Genomic DNA, 25,421 nt, shown 5'->3' with positions numbered 1-25,421 from the left:
ATTTTTATAGCTCTTTACAGGGAGGTGCTCCAGTTTCCTCATCATTTTGAATGCCAGAATCCCTGTATTTTCCAATTCTGCAACATCCTTTTTCAGGTGCTATGATTAGCAGTGTATGCAGAATTCCAGTGTGGCTGCAAAATAAATTTCTATAAGGGTATTATGATGTGGCAGTTTTAATTTACACCCCTGTTCCTCTGTCCAAGATGCAATTTGCTTTATTTTTTACAGCAATAAATGAATCAATTGTGATGCAATTAATATATATCCAATCTTTTACACAACCATAGAGTTACTGACCACAAAATATGTTTCACCAAGATTGAGTAGTTACGGTAAGTTAAAACTAACCTAAACAGTGATATGTGCCATATTCATCACAAGAGTGGTTCATAGCAAGAAGAAGAAGAAGAAGAAACATTTAACATAGACTACTTAGACTTAGACATAGACTTTAAACTTTCTTAACAGATAACATTGTTTGTTTTAATTTCATCTTAATACTGGTATCAGGTTTCTGTTTCTCTCAGTATACTTTCCCTCCTTGATTTCCCTTCTGTGAAGATTTGACTTAATTGTTAAAACAAGAGATCTTTTGCTGCTCTACTATAGTATTTATTTTTCATCTGAAATGGTAATGATTTTGCTTGTCTTTTATTATGCTGAACATCTATTTAATGCTCCTTATATCTTAGTAGCCACACTCTGGGTTGACATTTTCACCAAGCTATCCTCCACAAGCACTTTTTAGTCATTCATTGCCATTTCAGCGCCCCCCCCCCCCCCCCAAGCATATGTGTGAAACTGGGCATTTTTTACCAGTTGTGCATCACTTTACAGTTGCTTGTGTCAACATGTAAGACATAGAAAAAAATAATTTTAGAATAAAAATATGACCTTTTTTTTCTTGACCCATGTGGTTATCTGTAGAAGGTCTGGGATAGGAATGCCGGAGGGGTCTCGTGTTACAAATTTTTGTGCCCTTCCCCCAGCGATGCTTGGGTTCTGGTTCTTTCAACCAGGTTGCTCAGTACCTACTTTGCAAAAGCCAACAGTGTTTTACTGCATTGCTTGGAACTTTAGCGTTGGGGTTGAATCTGACATCCAGAACCTCATCTGGGTTTCAAGTCAATGTCTTTCTGCATTTTTGACAAAAGCAAAAACTGTTTCTAAGATTGTATGTAGAGAGATCTTGTAGCATCTTTGAGACTAATTGAAAAGTGCATCTGAAGAAATAGGCTGAAGTCTATGAAAGCTCATGCTGCCAACTTCTTTCTTTCAGTTAGTCTCAAAGGTGCTGTGAAATCTCTCTACATACTGATTTCACAGACTAACACGAATATAGCTTTTATTTCTAAAGATTTTTTTTTTCAAAACCTGAGTGCTTAAAATTTTTCCATCCTGTTGTCATGCTTTCTAAACTGTATAAATTTAGATTATCAGTGGAGGTCTCAGAGGCTTTATTTGCATTCTCTATTTGCCTGAAGGAGATCACCTCCTTAGAGGTTCACATTACTGCATGGTGTGCATCTTTGTCCCGAACCTATTATATAAATATGATTCCATCATTTTAATTTGAGGGTTCTCCAGGCTTGTAGGTGGCTGAGCTGTTTTGCCCATAATTACACAGCATGTCAGGAACAAATCTGGGAACAGAACATGGGAGTATTGGTACTTTGCTTTGGGGTTTTTTTCCCTGTCTTTCATTAGCCTTTCCATTTGCTTAACAAATAAGTGGTGTAGGAGAGACCAAATGCAGTTTTTCTCTCCCCCTTTGATAAGAGTGTAGCATATGAAAGCTTTATTCTATGCAGTGCTTTGGAATTTACTAATGGGGTTTGAATTTACACAGTATTTTCTTTCTTTGTTTTATTGTTCTTTGTAATAGTTTGTATAAATGTTATATAAATGTTATTTTGTTAAACCGAATATGAACATTATTATATGGGGGCATGATCTATCTTGCACGATGCAGCTACTGAACCTGGAGCTCTGCTAAGTTATTTTCTCTGATCTGTTTCTTGCAGTATAGGTGTAGTGGCATGCACTGTATAGTTGCAACCAATAGAGCTAATATTGGGAACAGCAGTTGTGTTTGTGCTCTTCCATATCTCTATTCATCCCCTTTTCTCCACCTGGTCATACTGAGGGTGCACATATTTCTCCCATTCAGTAGATTGAGTTGGTGCGCATCCTGAGTTTACACTGCGGGGCAACATCCAGATGGCTGTAGAGCTGTATGACAATCCATCTGCAGGTTGCACCTCTTCGAAAAAGGAACATATTGCATTAGAATTTGAATGACTGACTTACTATTCAGAAGCCTTTATTACAATTAACAGACCTGTGGCTGGCATCTAGATGCTGGCGAAACGTCAGAAAGAAACTCTGCTAGAACATGGCCACATAGCCCAAAAAAACCCACAAAAAACTATGGATGCCGGCCATGGAAGCCTTTGACTTTACATTGGAATTTCAATGTCTCTCTTTACTAATATCACAAACCGCTAACATGGCATAATTCAATATTATTCACACATAATTTAAAAAAGCATTAATTAAAAACTATAAAAACGGCATTGGTTAAATTTAACCATTAGACAGATCCATTTATTATACATGTGTGTGGGTCAAAATCTTACAGGTTTTAGCAGCAGAAATGGGGGGGGGGGAAGAAAAATTGATTTACTAATTGACTTACTAATCATCTATGAGTGGGTAACCTATAGCAACCAGTTGTGATATATTACTAAATTATTTAAGATTTGGTTTACTGCATCTCCAAGCTGTTGCAGATTAGTTAGAATAGTTCTCCCCACTGCCCTGCAGACTGAGACATTCAAGTAGCCAACTGCAAAGTATTTTGCTCCCCCATATTTGCTGTCAAATTGACTATGAATTATGGTGACCTATGAATGAGAGACCTCCAAGATCTCCAGTCACCAGCAGCCCTGCTCAGATCTTGGAAACTCAGGGCCATAACTTATTTGGTTTAACCGATCCACCTGTAATCCACCTCGTTTTCTACTGCCTTCCACTTTCCCAAGCATTATCATCTTTTCCAGTGAGTCACATTGTTTCATGATATGCCCACAGTATGACAGCCTCAGTTTAATCATCTTCACTGCCAGCGTTCTGTGTACAGTATTATGTATAGATTGATATTTTATAGTGATGTTATTATAATCTCTTTTTGAGGATTATGTGGCTAAAGAGGAATCTAAATCTTAATCTGAATAAGTCTTGACAGTAATCCAGGATGCAATTCTAGGCCCATCACTCACCTGGAAGTAAGCCTCTTTGAATTCACTGAGACTTCTGAGTTTATGCATATAGCATTGCATTACTGTATTATGTTTGTTAAAATGCTTTGTGGTAACCATTTTCTCCAGTGTGGCAATAGATGTGTTTTTGTTCTAGTAAAATTATCTGAATGGCAATGGGACAGGGTCAGTCTTCTTCAGTGAGAGAAACTATTGCAGTTTATGAAGAGCTAGAAGATGGCACTTCATTCTCATTGTGTTTATGTATCAATGGTATTTATTTATCAATTTGATTTCACAATTACATCCATGTTTTTGTAAACAAAGTAGTTATTAATAAAATAACTCAAAACAATTAATTCATTAAAAATGAAACCAGTAGAACAGCATGAACAGTAATTTAGGAAGTAGACTGAAGTCTATGAAATATCATGCTGCCAACTTCTTTCAGTTAGTCTCAAAGATGCTACAAGATCTCACCATATACTGATTCTTCAGACTAACATGGCTATATCTTTGAATTCTACCTCAATGAACGGTAACAACAGGAAAAACATCATAGCAGTCAAGGACCAGCCAATGAAACAGGGACACAAACCCTCTCTTAGCAGCAGGGTAGCCAGATGGGCTACAAACCATTCATCACTTATCCCCAAGCCTAAAGTAAAAAAGCCAGATTTTACAAATGTGATCTAGAGCAATTAGAGCCTGAATTTTCACTAGACATCACAGTGATTAAGCTCAGGCTATCATACTTCGGATGTATCATGCAGCAATTTGACTCAGAGGAAAAGACAAGGATGTTGGGAAAAGTGGAAAGCCATGGTGGCAGGGAAGAGGGGAGACCACTTTACAGATGGATAGACTCCATCTAGAAAACTAGAAAACTACAGCCCTGGGTCTGCAGAATCTGAGCAGGACCGTTGATGACCAGAGCTCTTTGAGATCTCTCATTCATTGGGTCACAAAAAAATCAAAGTTATCTTGATGGCAAATAATAGCAACAACAACAGACTGACTTCCTTTTCTTTCCGAGGGATGTTGCCACAAGTGAAAAGACCCTCTATTGTGGCCACCTGCTGTGTCTCTGTTGGCAGGAGAACATGGAACTAAGTCTCAGACATTGAACAGAAAGTGTGGAAAGGTCATATAGTAGGTGGTACTCCTTTTATGATGCTGCTAGGCAGTGGAACAATGAAATATAGAATGTGGTACTCCACTTTCCATGATATTTAGTTCTTCCACTGCCTTTTGTTGTTGTGTGCCTTCATTTCTGAGTTATGGTGACCCTGTTTAAATACTTGAAGGGATGTCATCATTGAGGAGGGAGCTAACTTGTTTTCTGCTGCTCCAGAGACTAGGACCCGTAAATACTTGAAGGGATGTCATATTGAGGAGGGAGCTAATTTGTTTTCTGCTGCTCCAGAGACTAGGACCCGGAGCAATGAATGCAAGCTCCAGGAAAAGAGATTCCACCTCAACATTAGGAGGAACTTCCTGACAGTAAGGGCTGTTTGACAGTGGAACAAACTCCCTCGGAGTGTACTGGAGTCTCCTTCCTTGGAGGTCTTTAAACAGAGGCTGGATAGCCATCTGTCGGGGATGCTTTGATTTGGATTTCCTGCATGGCAGGGGGTTGAACTGGATGGCCCTTGCAGTCTCTTTATGATTCTATGACTTGCCCAAGGTCACCTAGTGGGTTTCCGCAACTAGATTGGTATTTGAACTCTGCTTTCCAAAGTTATAGTCCAGTGCTCAAATGATTATACCATGGTGGCTCTCACTTTTTGGTCCAATTCAAGTTTCCAGACAGTTGTCAAGGATAGCTAAGCAGCATGTACAGAACATCCCTATCCCTGTTTACCATGGCCTGGATACCTTGACTTTGTCCTTCTTTAATTGCTGCTGATATCCATATGTTATGTGTGGACATTTGCAGGGGAAATTCCTACATATGTTGATCTTTCTGTATGTAGGTTTTTTCTATGAGTGGGTTGCATTTAACTCGGCTCTCAGTTACTCTGCCAGCTGCTCTCTTTTTTCTGACTCAGCTTCAATTAATGAAATAGGCAAGAGGTAGTTTGAATGTTGGACTAGGATTTTGGGAGGCTAGGGTTCAAACCCCATTGAGCTATGAAAACTCCTTGGATGACCTTGTACAAGTCATTCTCTCAGGCGTAGAGAAATGCAGTGATAAACTGTCTCTGAATAAATCTTGTCAAGAGATTTAGGGTCACCATAAATAGGAAACGACTTGAAGGTGCACAGCAGTGTATTTAAATAAATTAGTCTATATAGTGGCCTTGTTACCTTTCTGAAAAGGTAGATATCCTAAACCAGTGATGGCGAACCTATGGCACGCGTGCCAGAGGTGGCACTCAGAGCCCTCTCTGCGGGCATACATGCTGTTGCCCTAGCACAGAGTTTGCCAGAGTTTCTTACTAGAAAGCCAGAGGGACGTGGCACTTTGCAATAAATAAGTGGGGTCCGGGTTGCAGTTTGGGCACTCGGTCTGTAAAAGGTTCTCCATCACTATCTTAAACACTCGTTACTAAGTAACAACCACAGATACAGAGGCAGGTTACAGACTGCCGAAAAGCGGCGGTCTGCTGCCGCCGCCGGTTGCAGCGTCTGGGAACTGCAGCAGCCAAACGGCGTGGTTCCCGGATGCTGCACAGAAGGAGCGCGAAAATCATGCTCCTTCCTGTGACCTGAAGCGTGCACTCGTGGCGTCATTTCTAGGGCGCGACATGTGGACGCAGCACGTCCGCTACGTGAAGATGGTGGTGGCCGTATGGAACGGCCACCGCCATTTCGTACGGACTCAGTCCGTAGTAGGGTTAGGGGCGTCTGGAAGAGATGCCCCTTTCTAACCCTAGCACGGACTGAGTCCGTGCTAGGGTGCCCATCTGTAACGGGCCTTAGTTTTCTCTGTTTCTTGATTAACTGAACGTCTCAAGGATTGTGCTCATCATTATATGTAACTAGTATTAAAGCAACCATATTGCCAATGAAATAAACCATGGCCTGTACAAAGATGATGGCTAGTAAATTACTGTACTGTTTCTCTATCTTGACAAAATGGGGTATTTGAGTACATTGGCTCCTTTACCTTTCTGTTAATGAAAGTTAAAAGTGATTTCTTCTCAAGAAGCTATGGTTTTTCAGAAATCAAAACAGGCCAAGAAAACTGACTGTTTTGCTTTCAGAGCTTTGGGTAAATACCACTTAGGTACTTTGTTGTTAACTATCCTTGAGACCATCTTGGCCCATGGTGACCCTGTGGATGAGACATCTCCAAGACTCCTTGGCCTCCACTGCATTGCTTAGTTCCTACAAAGTCATACCCATGACCTCCTTAATAGAGTCCATCCATCTACCATGAGGCCTTTCACTTTTTCTACTTTCCTCCATCTTTCTTAGCATTGTTGTTTTTTTCAGTGAGCTGTGCGTATTAATTATGTGTCCAAAGTATGACAGCCTCAGTTTTGTCATCTTGGCTTCCAAGTTGATTTCTGCCTTGATCTGCTACAGAATCCATTTATTTGTCTTTTTGTCTGTCCATGGGTTCCTCAGCATTCTCCTCCTGCACCACATCTCAAATTAATTGATTTTCTTATATTATTCTTATATTTATAATCGGTTTTCTCCTGCTTTGGCAACTGCCTACAAAAACAGCCACATTCTTGAGCCTTTTCTTCAATCTATCCTTTTGTTTTTCTAACCTTTTCTGCTGATCTGCTTTCTTAACTTCCAGCACTGACATCCATATGTGGTAATAAGGAATATGATGGCTTGTATGATTCTAATGTTTGTGTTCAGTTGTGTATCTTTGCATTTTAGAATCTTTTCTAGTTCTTTTAAAATTTATAGCCACCCTTCCCATTCTTAATTTTCTTCTGATTTTCAGGCTGCTGTCCTCACATTTATCAATATTTGATCTTTTACTATTTTTATTTCTTTATTGTCTAGGTTGAATTTATGTAGATTCTGCATGGTCGTTATTTTTGTTTTCTTTATGATCAACAGTAAGCCTGGCTTTGCAGTTTCTTCTCTGATCTTCCTTAGTAGTTGTTAGAAGTCTGTGAGGCTTTCTGCTAGTACTATAGTGTCGGCTGCATATCTTAGATCAGGGGTAGGCAACCGTTTTGAGCCGGGGGTCGGGTTGCTGTCCCTCAAACAACTGGGGGGCCGAAGCCAAAAAATAAATAATTAAATAATTTTTTAAAAAATTAAATAAGTAAATAAACCGGGACAAATGTAGGACAACATTTTCAAATGGTGGACACTTTTTTTTAAAAAAGTGGAGGACACGCAAAAAAATTTGCTGATTTTTTAGAAAATTTTAATATAAATGCATGTTTCTGAGGCGTCTATAGACAATTGCCCCCCTTGGTCCTGCGTGTGAGAGGCCAAAGGCCCTGGTGGCAATCAGCGGCAGGACCGGGCTGGGGCCGGTCCCAAGGCCTTGCTGGGCCGCATACGGCCCGTTCCTTCCACCTATTTTCACTCCTCCATCTTCTGTAGACTGTATCCAAGCCTGCTTTCCTTACAATATGTTCTGCATATAAGTTGACCAGGTAGGGTGATAAGAAGCAGCCTTGTCTGACCCCTTTGCCAATTGGAAACTATTCTGTTTCTCTGTGGCGGGATACAAACTGCCATATAGTACGTATAGGATACGTACTAGGGTTAGGAAGGGGCGGTGCTTCCGCAGCCCCCTAACCCTAGTACGTATCCTATACGTACAAGATGGCGGCGCCCCTTCTACATGGGCGCCGCCATCTTTACGTACTGGACGCATAGCGTCCAGACGTGTCGCGGCGCCTATGACGTCGCGAGTCCGCGCCAGGCGCCTCACGACGTCATATAGGTGCCGCAAAAAGAAGCTCCGAAATGGAGCTTCTTTTTTGCTCCGCGCGGGAGCCGCGCGGTTTGGCTGCTGCAGCTCCCGCGCAGAGCAAACGGCAGCGGCGGGGAAGCGCCGCAAAGCAGCGGTTTGTATCCCGCCTGTGTTCTCTTCTGACAGAAGCCTCCTGTCCTGACTACAGATTCCTCATCAGGACTGTCAGGTGTGTTGGTACTCCCATGTCTTTAAGGGCCTTCCATAGTCTTTCATGATCACTTCTTAAGACTTTTTAAAGAAAAGAAAAACCCATCATGGTTTAAATTAGTCTGTGGGGTTTGTACAAGATGTGGTAGACCCTGAAGGCAGTCAGAGTGGGCCAGGGAATTCTGGCTAGGAAAAATATATAGCTCTCAGCTCCTTCAGTGATAAGTGGGTGACACAAATATGATACTTCTGATGACAGAGTAGGCTTGGTTTTTATATATTTGTCTTTATTAATGAAACTTTCAGATCTGTAAATAAAACAAAAATTGCAAAGATTCTATCAGTCTCCAATATATTCTTTCTCAGTGCACTGTCCTCCCAGGGGCATTGAAATGGAGAGGCAGTTAGTTCAACCGTATACAGTAAATGAGTGCATTGTAGAGCTTGAGATAGTACATTTTTTGACTAAATCCCAAACCCCACACCATCACCAACAAGGCTATTAGGGATGGAGGTTCTGGGAATTATAATCTGGAAAATGAATATGTGTATGCTGTAGTGCCATCCTTTCAAAAAACCCTGACACCACCTCCACTCCTGGTTCTTCATTTTTTAATACTGTAGATCCTACTGGAAGAGGAGGAATCATGCCCTCTCTGAGCACAATCTATCAACTAGTCTAAATGTTTTTGGTTTTTTTTTGAAAAATAGTAGCAGTTTTCATCTGGTTGAAGAGAATGACACTGCAGATTTACTTCCAGGGTTGGTCAGAAAACATAAATATAGTTTCAAATTGCAGTGTAGCACTTCCTGAAAAAGATAAATGATACTGAAATACTCCACCTGTCAGTATGAAATCTTATCCAAGGAGTATACTTAATGAGATTTTTAAAAAATCTTATGAAAGAGAAGGAGAGGTGGTCTGTTCAGAAGAACTCAAGATACTTCAGCTCTGCAGAGGATATAAATTTTCAGTTATCTTATTTTTGCATGAGGGAATGAAAAATATCAATAGTATTCTCACTGTGGGATGAGCTGACAAAATTTTCCCCCTCATTTTTCTGATTTCTGGTATTTCAGTGATTCTTGTGAACATTTGCATGCGATTGGGTTTTGCAGGAAACAACATTTTTGCACATAATAATTTTTTTATGCAGGAACATTTTTGTTCAAAATGTTGTTTTTTTAATGCAAAACCCTCCATGAAATTTTTGTAAAGAAGTCCCCAAATGTCAAAAAGCTCATGTTGGTTGCTACTGTGTGCCTCCAAGTAATTTTTTTTTCATTTTAGTAAGGTGACTGTATCATAGGATTTTCTTGGCAAGTTTCTTCAGAAGGAGATTGCCATTGCCATTCTCGGAGGCTGAGAGAGTGTGACTTGCCCAAGGTCACCCAGTGGGGTTTTTTGTGCAAGTGGGAGATCGAACCTTGATCTTCAGGGTCATAGCCTCAATGCTGAAACACTACACCATGCTGTCTTTCTCTTGCTGGTTGACATTTATTAAAACCAGCTGCCTCGGCATGATACAACATCTTTTCCCTATGTTAGGCCTCTGGGTGAAGTTATTAGGGGCTTTGGTGCTGGGTGTCATTAGTAGGACACAACTTTATTTCTCTTAGATGTTAGGGTCCTGTCCCAAACATGGTATAGACAACCAGCCAAACGCTGATTGCTACACAGCTGTTAGCCAGCATCTAATGAGCAAGCTTAGTCAGAGTAGCATACAGTTCAACACTTAATTTACTTTAGTAAATACAAGCATTAAGTCCCAAACTGAGTTCAGCCATGTCCAAATGGCATCCAGAGCTAACAAACACAGTCCAGATCAAGCACAGAGTTCAGGAATGCAACAGAGAGGCAGGTATGTCAGATAATCTCCGACATCTCCTGGAAGGCAGAGCTGGGAATTTATAGATCATCAGCTCAATGCAGCTGCTACTTCATTAGTTGTTGCTTCCTATTAATCCTCTGAGACCTCCTCAATACTTCCCTATGTTGTCTCTGCTTGGTGAAGGTAGGTAGGGGTAAGTGGTCTTTTATCTGGGCAGGACTCTCTACCAGAGCTGGTACTGCACTCTGATCTGCCTCTGAGATGTGTGGCTCTGGATTTCCTCCTCCTCTGGGTCAGTAGCTGTTCCTAGCATGTCCACTGATTCAGTTTCTGAGTCAGAATCCATGTCTGTATACTGGAAGAAGGGCATGATAGGTCAGCTGATACTGTGCATGTAGTGAATCAGTGCTTGGATGCTGTAGTGGGCTGAATGAAGACTAATAAACTGAAATTGAATCCTAACAAGAAGGAAGGTATATGAATTAGTGGTTCTCAGGCTTGGGAAGTGGGTAAACAACCTGTACTAGATGGAGTTGTATTCTTCCTGAAGGAGCAAGTTCATAGCTTTGGAGTATGTCTGGAATCTAGATTATTCCCTGTCATGGGAGGGTTAAACCTGTTGTGGACAGAGATAATGACCTAAGCCTTTTGTGGACAGAGGTAATGCCCATGAAAATATTTCATGCATGGATAACTTCTCAAATAGACTACTATAATGTGCTCTATATGGGATTGCCCTTGAAGAAGACTCAGAAGTCGCAGCTAGTGCAAAATACAGTAGCTTGAATGCTGACTAGAATACCATCTAGACAACATAAAATGCCAGTCCTTAAATGTTTGTGATAACATTTAAAGCCCTAAATGGCTTGAGACCTTGATACTTGATGGAGTGCCTCTCCCTGAGGATTTTTTTTTAAATTAACTTCTTTAAAAATATCTGGGGTAGCCCCAGTCTGCCCTTTTGGGGCAGTCTGTTTCACCCCTATGGCAGGACATGGGAGAAGGCCTTCTCAGTTGTGGCAAGTTGTAGAATGCCCTCGCCTTGGAGGCCCAATTGGCAGCAACAGTTGTTTTATTTAAGTGCCAAATGAATGCTTCGCTGTTCATCAAGGCCTTGGAGTCTTAAATACTAATGTACATCATTTAAAACTATTTAACCCTTTAAATGTTTTAACTTGTTATCAGGTTTAATACATTTTTAATCTATTTAAATTGTGTAAACTTTCAACTTCACATCTATTTAAATTATTTTTATTGTTTCAAACTGTTTTAACCTGTTTGTTTTTAATCTTACTTGTAAACTGTCTTGAGATATTTTTGCTACAGTGTGAGATAGAAATGTTTTGATGAAATAAATAAAATAAGGATACGAAAATCACTGAATTGTCTTTATATCCCTAGGATCTGTCCAATTCTTGTGTCAAGCTTCCCTCTTCTGCTTAGGGCTGTTTTACAATGCAGTGTGGGAGGGGGTAGCTGCAAGAAAGTTATGTGCTGTTACATTGTGACAAATTATTTTCATGACATTTCCTGCTTGTATTAAAAACCATGGCATAGATATGACCTTCTCATCATTGTTGAAAACTAGTACGGTAATATAATCTTAGGTTTAACAAAACGAGTGATCAGAAGTCCATGAAGGCATGAGAGTGGGTTAGTGGAGAAGGAACATGTCATTCCTACTCTGCTAGCCTGCTTGGCTCCTGTGCAGAAAAGTCTCTTCCTTCATGATTTACACAGAAACACTGCAAACTTCCAGATGGAGGAGGCAGTGGTCCATCTGTTATCCAATAGCAAATATGCTGTGAGTCAATTCCTCACTCATGACTAGCATGGAATGATAGGCTATTACCAACTCTGATCTAATCTAGCTCTTCTGGGGAGGTCAGTAACTTTTATGGGGTTATTTGTAATATAGCTGTAACTGTAGTATTATGTTGTGTTTTTATAACTCTTTTCAGGTATCAAAACCCTTCATGTGTACAGTATTCTCAGTAATCCTTACGAATATATTGTAATGTAGTCAGTAATAACATCTTCATGTTGTAGCTTGATACTGAGAAGTGTGGCTTGTCTAAGGCCAACTAATCAGACTGAAATAGGTTTTGAACCAATTCCTCTTCTTGCACTAAGGCAACATGAAGAGTTTCAGCTTTTCGAATGGGTACACAGTAGTGGCCAAGCTTTTTAATACGTAAAATCGAAGGCTTTCATGGCCGGCATCCATAGTTTTTTGTGGGTTTTTCGGGCTATGTGGCCATGTTCTAGCAGAGTTTCTTCCTGACGTTTTGCCAGCATCTGTGGCTGGCATCTTCAGAGAATGCATCTTCAGACTTTTTAATATGGTCTGTGCATTTCATTGGGTTTAGAGGTTTTCATATTACCAGTGTCACAAATTTTGAGAATAGAACTCTCCAGAAGTGTCCTCTTTTAGACTAAAAAGCATTATATGCATTCTGCCATATTGCTATTATTTGTTTGTTTTTTGCCTCATTGCCCCACTCGTAAGATAAGCCCCAAGTTACCTATTCTGTAGGGACAAAAATGTATGAGAGCCCAGAAACATGATTTGTCCAAAGATTGATGTTGCTTGACTCATAGGACAGCCAAAAGGTTAGCCGTGAAACTTTTAACACTTTTGTTTTTCTTTGAAAAACAGTGGTTTTCTGAGAAATCTTTAAATAACTGGAGATGTATTAGTCTACAAATATAAAATATATTCTCATTTCTCTTGTCCACTAAACCCCCCCCCTCCAATGTTCAACAAAACTTCAATTTTTAATAGACTGGAGCAGAATCAGGTGTATTACTCTACATATGACATGGATCACAAAGGTCCAGTTTTAAGATGTTAGAATGCTTCCTTTTGAGAAATGTTACTGAATGATGCTGTTGTTGTCCTAAAGGGATAAGTACTTTGCTGCTGGGCACTGTGTTCAGTTTTATTTGCTGGTGTATGAAGTATTTAATTTACAGGCAGCAAAGCTAATGACTTGCCTATGAGATTATCACAAAAATTCCTAAATTACTTTTCTTTTTTCCAAATTACTTTTCCAGAGCCAGGATGAAAGATTTGCTTTCATTGCAGAGTGGTATGATCCAAATGCTTCACTTTTCCGACGTTATGAGTTGTTGTATTACCCAAAGGATGGGTCAGTGGAGATGGTAAGACTTTTATTGCTTTAGAAATACTTCACAAATTGCTTTGCTTGGAGACAAAAATAAGTGATCTTTTGGCACTGTGGATTTATGAGGTTGGGGTGAAGAAACTGCTCTTTGTTTTTGGTGTTATATAATCCTGGAATAAAATAGGGCACGTTCTATTCTTTCCACAGATCCATGCTAGAATCTGGATGTTCTTTTTGTAGGTTGAATGAATGTGGCTGGGAAAATTACACATGAAAACTGTTCTTAAGCTATGTGATGTTGATGCTATAAAATAAAACTGTGGTGGTGGTAGATGTGAAGGATCAAAGGTTGACATCAAGCTAGGATTGACTGAGTCGACCTGATTGAGGCTGGCCAACCCAATGGATAGGCAAAAGACTTACTTTGGGCATGAGACATGAAGGCCTGTACTGAGCAGTTAAGTATCACTGATTTGGCTGTTTTACCCCAGGCTTCTTCTGTTGGAAGGATGACTTCTTACAATGTGGACTGGAAAAAGTTTTGTTTAGAGCTGGCCTTAAATGGCTTCTAATGTCTGGCCAGCTTGATCCATTTTGTGAACTTGTAAAGCAGGCAGCCCTTACTTGGAAATATATTCATGCTTAATTTCTTATATAAATTCATATCTATCCTGCAGGATTTAGTATCTGAAATCTACCTGTTTGCCTATCATAATATTTCCCCCCACTTCAAATGCCATTGAGCTAATTGCTGGGTAGAACTATAGTTATTTATGCCTATGATGTCACTTAATGGCTGCACAGAAGATAGGCACAATTTTCCAGTGCCCAGAGAATGTAGGCCCTCTTGATTTTGTGAGATGATCTAAAACAAGACATTCCAAGAAACTCATAAACTGGGGCTGATCAGTGAAGAAAAGCATCCACTCACTTACGTTTCTGTTTATATTACTTTTCTCTGAAACACAATAAATTACAGTACCTTTATTTTGCAAAAGGAGCTGCCTCAAAAGGATAGATATCAATTTTGTTTCCAAAAGATCCTGCCTACATTATGAAAAACAGTTTTTTAAAGAGAACTATCTCTCCACTGCACAGATTAGCAAGGAGAACCTAGGGATATTCCCTGCTTCTGACTTGAGAGGGAAGAATCATAAGTATCTGATGGTTGCTGCTGAGGAAAAACAGCAGATTAAAACAACCACAGATTGAACAGAGGTTCTATCTCTGAAAAAGACTGGTTTGTGTAATATATATTTTATGAAGGTGTTATTACTGGAACTCAGTTTTACCCACCTGTAAAAGAAATTTGGCTTGGGAATGCATGGTATTTACTTACCTATTATGTCTCATTTCACAACACTGGCATGTCAGCATCTATCTTTCCCAAGTTTCTGAGGAAGACAGAAAAAATATGAAGGCAGCTCATCCTTTATTATCTTTTTGTTATAACCAAAAGCAATTCATAGTAAAATTAAAGAATCTCAACCTCACCTTAGAATGCCAGTTTTGATGCTTTGTGGTTTCTGCATTGTATCTCAAATTCAAGGGGCCACACATGGAATGCAATACGTACATCCAGCTGCAGACTTTGGAGGCTTTCCTTTCCATGGCAGACAAGCTGAGATCGTGGCGACTTCAGATAAGAGCTTGAAAACATTACTTTTCCAGAATACTTCTCCTAGAATCCCCCATTGAGCAATTCCATTTTGGGAACTTAGGGTTCAAAAACAAATGTTTCTAAGCTCTGCCATCTGAGTGGAAAAATGGGCACATTCCTGTGTACCTGGAGAAGCAAACACATGTGCCTCAGGGGCTCTGGTTTCAAGCCAGCTCTTGGTTTTTGAAGGGAGAAGAATAAATTTGCAAGCTGTATTTACCAAACAGGATGTTGATTTTACTGTTGTTTGCCAACTTTATGAGACACCTGTCTCTTTGTTTTTATTTTGATTTATAAATAACTCACAATGTACAAGTATCATAAAATTTTCTGGGGAATTCCTTTGGAAAAAAAATACACTTTTGGGTAGGGAATGAAAAGAAATAGGAACTTTTGTAGTAGATATCAGAACTGTCAAATACTTTTAAAATAAACTAGGAAATAATTGGTCAGACCCTACCTGGAATATTGTGTCCAGTTCTGGACACCACAATTCAAAAAGGACATTGAGGCGGGTTACAGACCGCCCGTTTGGGGCGGGATGCACCTGCCCCTTTCCCCGGTGTATTGGGGCCTCAGCTGCCAGACTGGCAGCCTCCGAGGCCCTGATCCGCCGCTTTCCGAGCTGCGGGGAAGCGGCAAAAGGCCGCTTCCTCGCAGCCTGAAAAGAGGTGTCCTTGCGGCTTCAAGCCCCAAGGACACCCCACGGCGGCGGGGAGGAGGTGAAAGGGGCCGCTTGGCCCCTTTCTCCCTTGCTTCGCTGGGCGCAGCCGTCTGAAGGCTGCGCCCAGCGATGCAAAGCAGCGCCGCAAACCAGGAAGGAGCTCCGAAACGGAGCTCCTTCCTGGTCCGCGCAAAGGGCGCACTAAGCGCCCTGGTGCGGACCGACGACGTCACGTCCGTGCCGCCCCGTATAGAGGCGGCGTGGTCATGATGTCGTCATGGCGGCCCCCATGTGGAAGGGGAGCCACCATTTTGTACGGACTGAGTCTGTACTTTCATGGCGGTCTATAACCCTCCTGAGAAACTAGAGCGTGTCCAAAAGAGGGTGATTAAAATGGTGAAGGGTCTGGAAACCATGTCCTATGAGGAAAGACTCAGGGAGCTGGGGATGTTTAGCCTGGAGAAAAGAAGGTTAAGAGATGATATGATAACTCTGTTTAAATATGTGAAGGGATGTCATATTGAGGAGGGAGCAAGCTTGTTTTCTGCTGCACCAGAGACTAGGACCTGGAACAATGGATGCAAGCTCCAGGAAAAGAGTTTCCAGCTCAACATTAGGAGGAACTTCCTGACAGTAAGGGCTGTTCGACAGTGGAACATACTCCTTCCTCGGAGTGTAGTAGAGTCTCCTTCCTTGGAGGTCTTTAAGCAGAGGCTGGATGGCCTTCTGTCGGGGATGCTTCGATTGTGATTTCCTGCATAGCAGGGGGTTGGACTGGATGCCCCTTGTGGTCTCTTCCAACTATGATTCTATTATTCTATTTTGAAGATTGGGAACCAGAACTACTGTGGACAGATGCCAGGGACATAGTCAAGGAGGAAAGCAGAAAGACACTATGTGGCCAGAAAGAAAGAGAAGAAACAATGGATGACAGATGAAATGCTTCAAGCAGTAAAAGACATGAGAAGCAAAAGATAAAGGAGATGAGAACAAAATCACAACAAAAGAAAGAACAATAGATTTCTTCTACAAATCTGAGAATTCAAAGGGAAATTTAAAACGAGTGGTAATGCTCTGTGATCAGAAGAGGGACATAATACACAATGAAAATGAAATAAAAAGATGGAGGGAGGAAGATAGACACATGTATCCCTTTTTTTCTCCAGTGAGTGCCAGGCAATGTACATGACTCTTTCTCACTTCTTCACCTTCACAACAACCCCATGAGGGGTTTATTTAGTTTATTAATATTGATTTTAAAAGTAACTTACTTTTAATGTTTAGTTAAAAACATAAAGAATAAAATGTCTGATGTCAGTGTGCAAGCGATTTGCTGCTAGTTGCCTTATTTTCTAGGAAGCTACTGGTTTACTGGAAACATCTGTAAAACAGAACTATATCTAGTAAATTCCTTATATGAAAACTACAGGATGCAGTGCCACATAATAAATATGTAAATGCATATTAGTTTACCCCTTGTTTGTCTGGCCTGTTTAGAAAAAGAATGACTCAATTTAGAGGTAATTCTCTTGAGAGCTGCAAATAATCAGATTTACATTTTGTAATAAATGTGCTGCAAAGGAATGGTTTTTAAATGAAAGTTACTTAACTATGAATTGGTTTTGCCTCTTTTACAAAGCACAATTAAAGTAGATCAATTATCATATTTTCCGGCGTATAAGATGACTGGGCGTATAAGACGACCCCCAACTTTTCCAGTTTAAATATAGAGTTTGGGATATACTCGATGTATAAGACTACCCCTCTTCCAACGCACACCAATTAAAAATTAAAAAAATCAGATTTGATTTCAGTATGGTAATTTCAATTCAAATGCTTATGACATACAGGTACTTAGCAGGAAAACATGTATGCAAAGCCTGCTTGGATTGGTCAGCTCTCCCTGCCTGCCCAGCCCTTTCCTGCTTTCGTATGGTTGCCACATATGGAGGGGATGCTGCCGTGGCCTTTTTGAGCTCCCCCCACCATATGCAGCAACTGCAGATTCTCCAATCCAGCTTGGAAGTTCCAGCACCCACCCTATAAGATGACACCCGGCGTATAAGATGATCCCCGACTTTTGAGATGATTTTCCTGCGTTAAAACGTAGTCTTATATGCCAGAAAATACAGTAGTTCAGCTCATGGACCTCCAAACCGGGACAAATGTAGGACAACATTTTCAAATGTAGGACACATTTTCTAAAAATGGAGGACACGTGAAAAAATTTGATGCTTTTAAAAAATGTTAATATAAATGCATGTTTCTTAGGCATGATCAAAATGGAGGACATTTGGGCATTATTCCTAGACAGATGGCAGAAATGTACTTCCCTTTCTTGCCAAACACCCCCAACCTCCATTCCAAAACACACACGACAGCACATTTGGGGATTTCACATGGCTTTACTGAACATGGCCTCTTGCATATTTCAGAGGCTTATTCCATAACCAAACCCCTTGGGTTTAACACTTAGTATGGTTTAACATGGCTATGCATGTGTCCAGGTGGTTTCACCGTTCTTGCACCAAGTGTACTTCTCAGAAGTGTGTACTTGGTCAAGGGACTTTGGTTTTTTTTCCACTGCGCATGAGTTTGTAAAAATCACAGCAACTTACATTGGCCATGCCTCAGAGGCTTGCTGATATCAATATCACCATTAAAGAACCAAAAACACACAGAAAAGGCACTCTGGAAAGTCACACTCTCTTGGCTTCAGAAACAGTGCCTGCATGCCTCTCAAGCTGACTCATATCATCATCATCATCACCACACTATCACTGTCAAAACAAGGGAGACTTGTTAGCATTAAAAGCACCCAAAACACACTTTGGAAGGTGACACTCTCTCGGCTTCTGAAACAGTGCATGCATGCCTCTCAAGCTGACTCATATCATCACCATCATCATCATCACCACCACCACCACACTATCATTGTCAAAACAAGGGAGACTTGTTGGTATTAAAAGCACCCCCCCCCCCAAAAAAAAACAAAACACCTTGAGGCCTCTGGCCACTCACTCACTCACCTACCTTCTCCTCCTTCTTCTCCAGCTGGGTTATGGCAACCCTACTTATAGACCATCTTGAGAAATGCAGGATCTGAAGTACTGCATATTGTTAAAACCCAAAGCATAAGCAGAATTCTAAGAATAATTGCTTTTAAAAATAACAATGTATATTTGTTTTTATGCATGTTTACCGAGAGAGAATGGAAAATTTGTGTTCAGCTTTTGCCAGAGGGATGTGATCTATCACTCCCTTCCCTCGTATTAACAAGTGTGAAGGGATGGATGTTAAACATCCCAAAAGTTGACTGAATTTAGTTATATAACATTCTGTCTAATATATACAGTTAGCCCTCCATATCCACAGATACTTTATCCATGGATTCAAGTATCCACAGCTTGAAAATATTTCAAAAACGCATAAATTCCAAAAAGCAAACTTTGATTTTGCCTTTTTATATATGGGACACCATTTCACTATGCCACTGTATTTAATTGGACTTGAGCATCAATGGATTTTGGTATCAATGGGGAATCCTGGAACCAAACCCCAGCTGTTAACAAGCGCTCAGTATATATCTTAGATAAGGTGTGTGTGAACATGAAAGTAACTCACTTTCTTTACCCTGTAGTATGACATGAAGAACCGCTGCAGATTTCTCAATCGCACCAAATATGAAGATCTACACTTTAAAGATCTGTTTGTGGGAAACAAAATTACAATCTACTCTCGACACCTCAATTTGGTTGACTATGGGGATCAATACACTGCCCGCATGTTGGGGAGTAGCAAAGAAAGGTGAGAACCAAGCTTGAAATATTTTTTTAAAGGAACTAGTTACTTATTACTTTGATCACTCAACAACACATTATTGTTATCATGGTTCAGAAAGGTAACTTGCTGAGTTCCTCAATACTAACAAGTTATTAGAAGAAAATATGCACTGGTTTTCCTAAGTGACCAACTGAGACACTGCATATTGTATATTTTGAGAAGAATGCAAAATACATTACACAGCAATCCTTTCTTGTAACCCTACCTCCTAAACTCCCATTCTCCAACTTGGGCCCAAAAGAGACAGGTCAGGCATGAGGCTGTGCTGGCACCATTTGCTGGTGCCGTGTGGCAACCACATGCACCCAGTTCTGATCTGGGAGTAGTATATAAGGTGTACATCTCATCAAACTGAAAGTGACAGGTGCCCCATCCCTTTTTATAGGTGTAGTGGTATGACTGTTGAACTACGACTCTGGAGACCAGGGTTTGATTCCCAGCTGGGCCATAAAACCTTCGACAAATTGTACTCTCTTAGCCTCAGGGGAAGGGAATGCTATAGCTTTCCAGAAGAGTGCTCTAAGTAATTAACCAAACTACAGATCCCAGGATTCTGTAAGCTACTATGTCAAGAGTATATCAAACTGCTATAATTGAAGAGTACTGATAACACCCTAAATTTGGATCCAACACATTAATTACATAAAACACACACACACACGGAAAAGGCACAATTAAAACAAATATGTAAAATTCAGCAGCAGGTGTAAAATTTTAAACCAGATGACAGACTAATTCCTTCAATAGTGAAAAAAATAAAGAGTTGCTGAAATAACATAAAAAAGATCTTGCCCTGAAAGCATATCTGGGAAGCATTCTGCATAGGGTTTCAATTCAAGGTGACCCTAAAGTGAATTTATTGTGAGATTTTTTGGGGGGGGGGGGGCAAGATTTATTCAGAGGAGATTTTCCATTCTCCTCTAAAGTACAGGAGAGAAACAAGCAATGCAATCCATTTGTGAGATTTCCCCTCGCCCCAACATTTGTCTTGCTCCAAAATGACCCCAAATGATTTCTGGGGGTGTTGAGGCATTTCAGCTATATTTGAGTCCCCTAAGGGATAGTATGCAGTATGAGACCCTCCAAGGTCTCCAGAGCAGCTAATGTGGCCTCCAGCCTTCCACAGTTGCTCATTCCTGCTTTACAGGAAAAGGAAGGTGTCTGTTCACCATTGAATTAAGTAGCCACATTTCTTGTGAATTTTATTTGCATTGAAATAACCTAATTAAATTAAAACCTCCCCACCAAGTTGATTTTAATTCAAAAATATTTTTAATATCATAGCTTGTCCAACACTTGTTTTAATCTTGCTGTAACCCTGCATTGTTTTTCTTTTGAATATGTACAAATATTTCCACCGTTGCTAAATGGATTTGTAATTTGTTGTCCAGCCGAACCCAAAGGGTGCTCAACAATGGTTCCTTTTCATCCTGGAGAGGATGAAGAAGTGACCAGTGGGGTGCCACAGGGTTCTGTCCTGGGCCTAGTGCTATTCTACATCTTTATCAGTGACTTGGATGACAGAATTAGGGGCATACTTATCAAATTTGCAGATGATACCAGATCAGGAGAAGTAGCTAACACCCCAGAGGACAGGATCAAAATTCAAAATGACCTGAATAAATTGAAAAGTTGGGCCAAAGCTAACAAAATGATATTCAACACAGAAAAATGTAAGGTACTGCATTTAGTGAAGAAAAATGAAAAGCATAGATATAGGATGGGGAACACCTGGCTTAAGGAGACTACATGTGAAAGGGAGCTAGGAGTCCAAGTAGACCACAAGTTGAACATGAGTCAACAGTGTGATGAGGCAGCTGAAAAGGCCAATGCGATTTTAGGTTGCATCAATAAAAGTACAGTGTCTAGATCAAGCGAAGTAATAGTGCCACTGTATTCTGCTTTGGTCAGGCCCCACCTGGAATATTGTGTCCAGTTCTGGGTACCACAGTTTTAAAAGGATGTGGAGAAACTGGCGCGTGTCCAAAGGAGGGTGACTAAAATGGTGAAGGGTCTGGAAACCATGCCCTATGAGGAATGACTTAGGGAACTGTGGATGTTTAGCCTGGAGAAGAGAAGGTTAAAAGGTGATATGATAGCCCTGTTTAAATATTTGAAGGGATGTCATATTGAGGAGGGAGCAAGCTTGTTTTCTGTTGCTCCAGAGAACAGAACACGGAGCAATGGATGCAAGCTACAGGAAAAGAGATTCCATCTCAACATTAGGAGGAACTTCCTGACAGTAAGGGCTGTTTGACAGTGGAACACACTCCCTTGGAGTGTGGTGGAGTCTCCTTCCTTAGAGGTCTTTAAACAGAGGCTGGATGGCCATCTGTCGGGGATGCTTTGATTGAGATTTCTTGCATGGCAGGGGGTTGGACTGGATGACCCTTGCGGTCCCTTCCAACTCTACGATTCTATGATTCTATGAAATGCCCACTGACTAGTCTGGCTTAGCTGAGTAAATATTTCTGTACCCTCCTTGTTGCCCTTGCTAAATGTCCATTATTAATTTGTGAGCTGCTGCAGCATCCCTCAGAAGCAAAAACAGGTGCCTCCAGCCCACCCTTTTGGGGCAGTCTGTCAAGCCATTAAGAAAACATATCCCTCCTTCCTCCCCCACCCTTCATTTGTCTTGCAATGGAAAAATACAATAAGATGCTCTCAATTATAAGCAAAAGCACCAGAGAACCCAAAAATCTAGGAGCTGCAAATTAGGGAGGAGGGACTAATCTCTTGTACCCCTATAAAAAGGGGCGGAGCACCTGTCACTTTCAGTTTGATGAGAAATATCCCTTATATACTACTTCTGGGCCACTGCTGCAATCCTGAATCGGGTCTCTGGAAGACGCGGGCTCAGCTCAGCTTCCAGCTGCATTCAGGGCATAGATCATCAGAACGCTACACCATGAATGTGGCTGGAATCTGTGCCATTTGGCCCATGTGTTTTGGGCCTTTTACAGCACACCAGTATATCTAGTAATGAGCAGATGGTTCATTCTTTTTCACTGGAAAGCAGGGAACTAGAGCCATGGGTGTTGTAGGCAAAAATAAATGTATTGTTTGTTACTCTAAAAAGTAACTTAATACAAGTTACTCCTTAGAAAATAGTTACCTTCCAGCTCTGGGTGAGAAGATACAATTTCTAAAAACATTATATTTTCATTTTCAAATGTATAAACTATGGCCAGACTATTGGTAGTGATGGGTAGTGTTTATCTTCCATCAGACAGAGAGAGAGAGAGAGAGAGAGAGAGAGAGAGAGAGAGTATCTGTACTTTATTACATAAGGGGAGAGGGAAAATATACCATTTTTCCATGATGGATTTTTAAAAATTTAAGAATGAAAGATTAGATTAGTCTCAGGTAAAAATGAGTAGTGAAGAATTAAAAGGGGAGAGTTTTGGTTGTTTTTATGGATGACTGTCAAAGCAGTTTACAGCTAGAGTACAGAAAAGAACTATAGTCTTTTCTTGCCCTTAGTGGCTTGTAATTATCAGCCACATTTCTACTTTATCCTTCCACAGGGAGTGGGCAGGACAAGTTGCAGGTGGTTAGCTGTTGCCAGTATTGTGAATTTACTGAACCAGGCTATATAGCAAGGTAAAGCAGTTGTGGCCTCCAGATATTGCTGGAATTTTACTCCCTAATCAGCATATCCAATGGTGTAGGATTGCAGGAAGTAGAGTACAACAAAATTGGGATGACCCACAGGTTAGGCTAGTTTTTCTACCTCTCAGCCACCAAAATATTAGTGGCAAACTCCTAACAGTTATGAGTCTTATGGTTATCATCTGGTAGCTTGCCTGCATTTATGCCATCCTCCACATTGACATAAAAGATAGTTTAAATTTGTGGCAGAACTATACATACTGCTTTGAAAGCTGTACTGTGTTGTGGAATTGCAGTATAATTTTTTTGTCAGTGTCTAAAAAGGGTTTCACAAGGAAAAAACAGTAATATCTCTGCGGTAGAACCTGGATTTCTATGTTTGGGGAGTTACACTGGTTCAGCAACAATTTCATTACAATGCAACAAACTGGTCTCTTCTGAAGTCATGAACTTGTGCTAATATAAGTGAGACACTGCACACATATGACTTAGTATATATGATAACTAAAGATAAGGGACACTGGTATCAAGATGGCACTCACAGCATGCAAAATAGCCCTTTAGACTCCTATAATTACTTTCATGCATACAGATGCTACAAGATCTGCTGGAACATGCTCATTCTAGATACAAGCAGCATCACTCCTGGGGTAGATGTGTCAGTGATACTGTGGCCAAAATGTCTGTAGCTGAGAACTTTTTGTTGCTTATTCCACTTTCGTTATTTAGATCTTAAGGTGAAATTACTTCTACATGGAGGATTTAATTGGTATGGTAATATTATCTTATAACTGCATCTATGAGGGAAGAAATCTAATAAGTCATATTTTGATACCTTTTTCTACTTTGTTATTTTTCTTCCTTAGAACCTTGGCTTTATTAAAGCCTGATACTGCACTTAAACTTGGAGAAGTCATCGATATTATGATTAATTCTGGTTTTACAATAACTAAGGCCAAAATGATGCAACTTACAAGGTAAAGCTCCAGTAGTGGGGATATACTGAAATTCATGTTACACTTTAAAATTCTTGTTACTTGTTCACAAAGAAGAATCACTGAAAGGAACTATACTTACCTTAAGTGGGTGGCTACTCCCAATCTATGCCTCTTTTTTCAGTCAACGCTAAGTTAAAGCATTTCATCAGCATTTCCCAACTTACAAAGAAGCCTGCAGAATGCCACTAAGTCTAGCACCTGTTTTCTAGAGTGACCAGTCAGATGTCTCTGGGAAATCCACAGGCAGCATAGGAGGGCAATAGTCCTTTCCCACAGTTATTTTCCAGCAAATCTCTTGATTTGTTGTTATGTTCCTTCAAGTTGACTTTGACTTATGATGATATCATAGGATTTGGGGCGGAATATTTATTCAGAGAAGTGAATAAATTATTCAGCCACTGCCTTCTTATGAGGCTGAGAGAAATGGGAAAAGGCAAGAAGAAATAGGAGAAACTGGGTGTGACTATACAGAGACAAAAGAAAATATGGAAATATCAGAAGAAACGCTGTCTCAATTTTACAATTTCATCTGAAACAACCAGCCATAACTGCAACTACATGCATATTCTGATAATAAATAAATCTTTTTCAGGGCAGAAGCAATTGATTTTCATGCAGACCATCAAGCTAAGCCTTATTACAAGTAGGTATACATTTTGGTGTATAAAATTATTGAACTTACTGAAATTGATTAATTTTTATTTTTGCTTTATTGATTATGGGATATTTACACACTGATAGTATTGTATGGTATTGTATTGATATAGAGGGGTCTAAAGAGACTTGTAGGATTGGCTTTCTCCATCATCCTGAGGAGAGCAAGGAGCAATAAGAACTACCACACACTGACCTTAGGTTGGGTTATGACATCAGCAAGAGCAGTATTGTGATCCTCAGAAGCATCAGCAATTGGATATTTGCTAATTCGGCTTTTAGAGCCTTAACCCATTTGGGACTAGGTTGTTTGAAGAACTGCCTGAATACAGATGATTGTGCCCAGGCCTTAAGATGTGTCTTGAGGCCCTGTTTGGGCCTATCTGATAACAGATACTAGAGACAAGGCATTTTCAGGGACACCTCACATTTTTTTTAAACTTTCTCTCAAAATAGGTAGGCATAGTCCCACCTATACTGGCTTTTTAGCAGATCTTTAAAATTTAATGGTTCGGTTTTCTTGAGGAATTGGGTGCTGGGTTTTAAAGTTTGCTCTTTTTAGTTCAGAATAGGGTCACTTTATATGCATTTTGAAATATCTTTTATGCTTCTAATGCATAAAAGCTGCTACGTAAGGCTAGATATAAATAATATATAAAGCTGCTATGAAAGCTGCATATACATTTCTTCAATATTAATAGATTATTTAGCAGT

General features: G+C 40.3%; 1 protein-coding gene across 1 annotated transcript in view; it reads left to right on the top strand.

Annotated features, from left to right (window-relative positions):
- Positions 1 to 25,421, top strand: part of NME7 (NME/NM23 family member 7) — a 112,356-nt gene that overhangs the window by 18,849 nt on the left and 68,086 nt on the right. The window contains exons 2-5 of the mRNA XM_089512436.1: positions 13,206 to 13,313; positions 19,241 to 19,407; positions 23,922 to 24,032; positions 24,646 to 24,696. Of these exons, the coding sequence (XP_089368562.1) occupies positions 13,311 to 13,313; positions 19,241 to 19,407; positions 23,922 to 24,032; positions 24,646 to 24,696 (332 nt within the window). The 5' untranslated portion in view covers positions 13,206 to 13,310. The remainder of the gene's footprint in view (positions 1 to 13,205; positions 13,314 to 19,240; positions 19,408 to 23,921; positions 24,033 to 24,645; positions 24,697 to 25,421) is intronic.

This window comes from Sceloporus occidentalis, unplaced genomic scaffold (assembly GCF_023333645.1).
Source record: "Sceloporus occidentalis isolate IW3139 unplaced genomic scaffold, rSceOcc1.0.p SCAF_2, whole genome shotgun sequence".
NCBI lineage: Eukaryota > Metazoa > Chordata > Lepidosauria > Squamata > Phrynosomatidae > Sceloporus > Sceloporus occidentalis.
The sequence above is the reverse complement of the archived record's forward strand: the minus strand, read 5'-3'. Positions and strand labels throughout refer to the sequence as shown.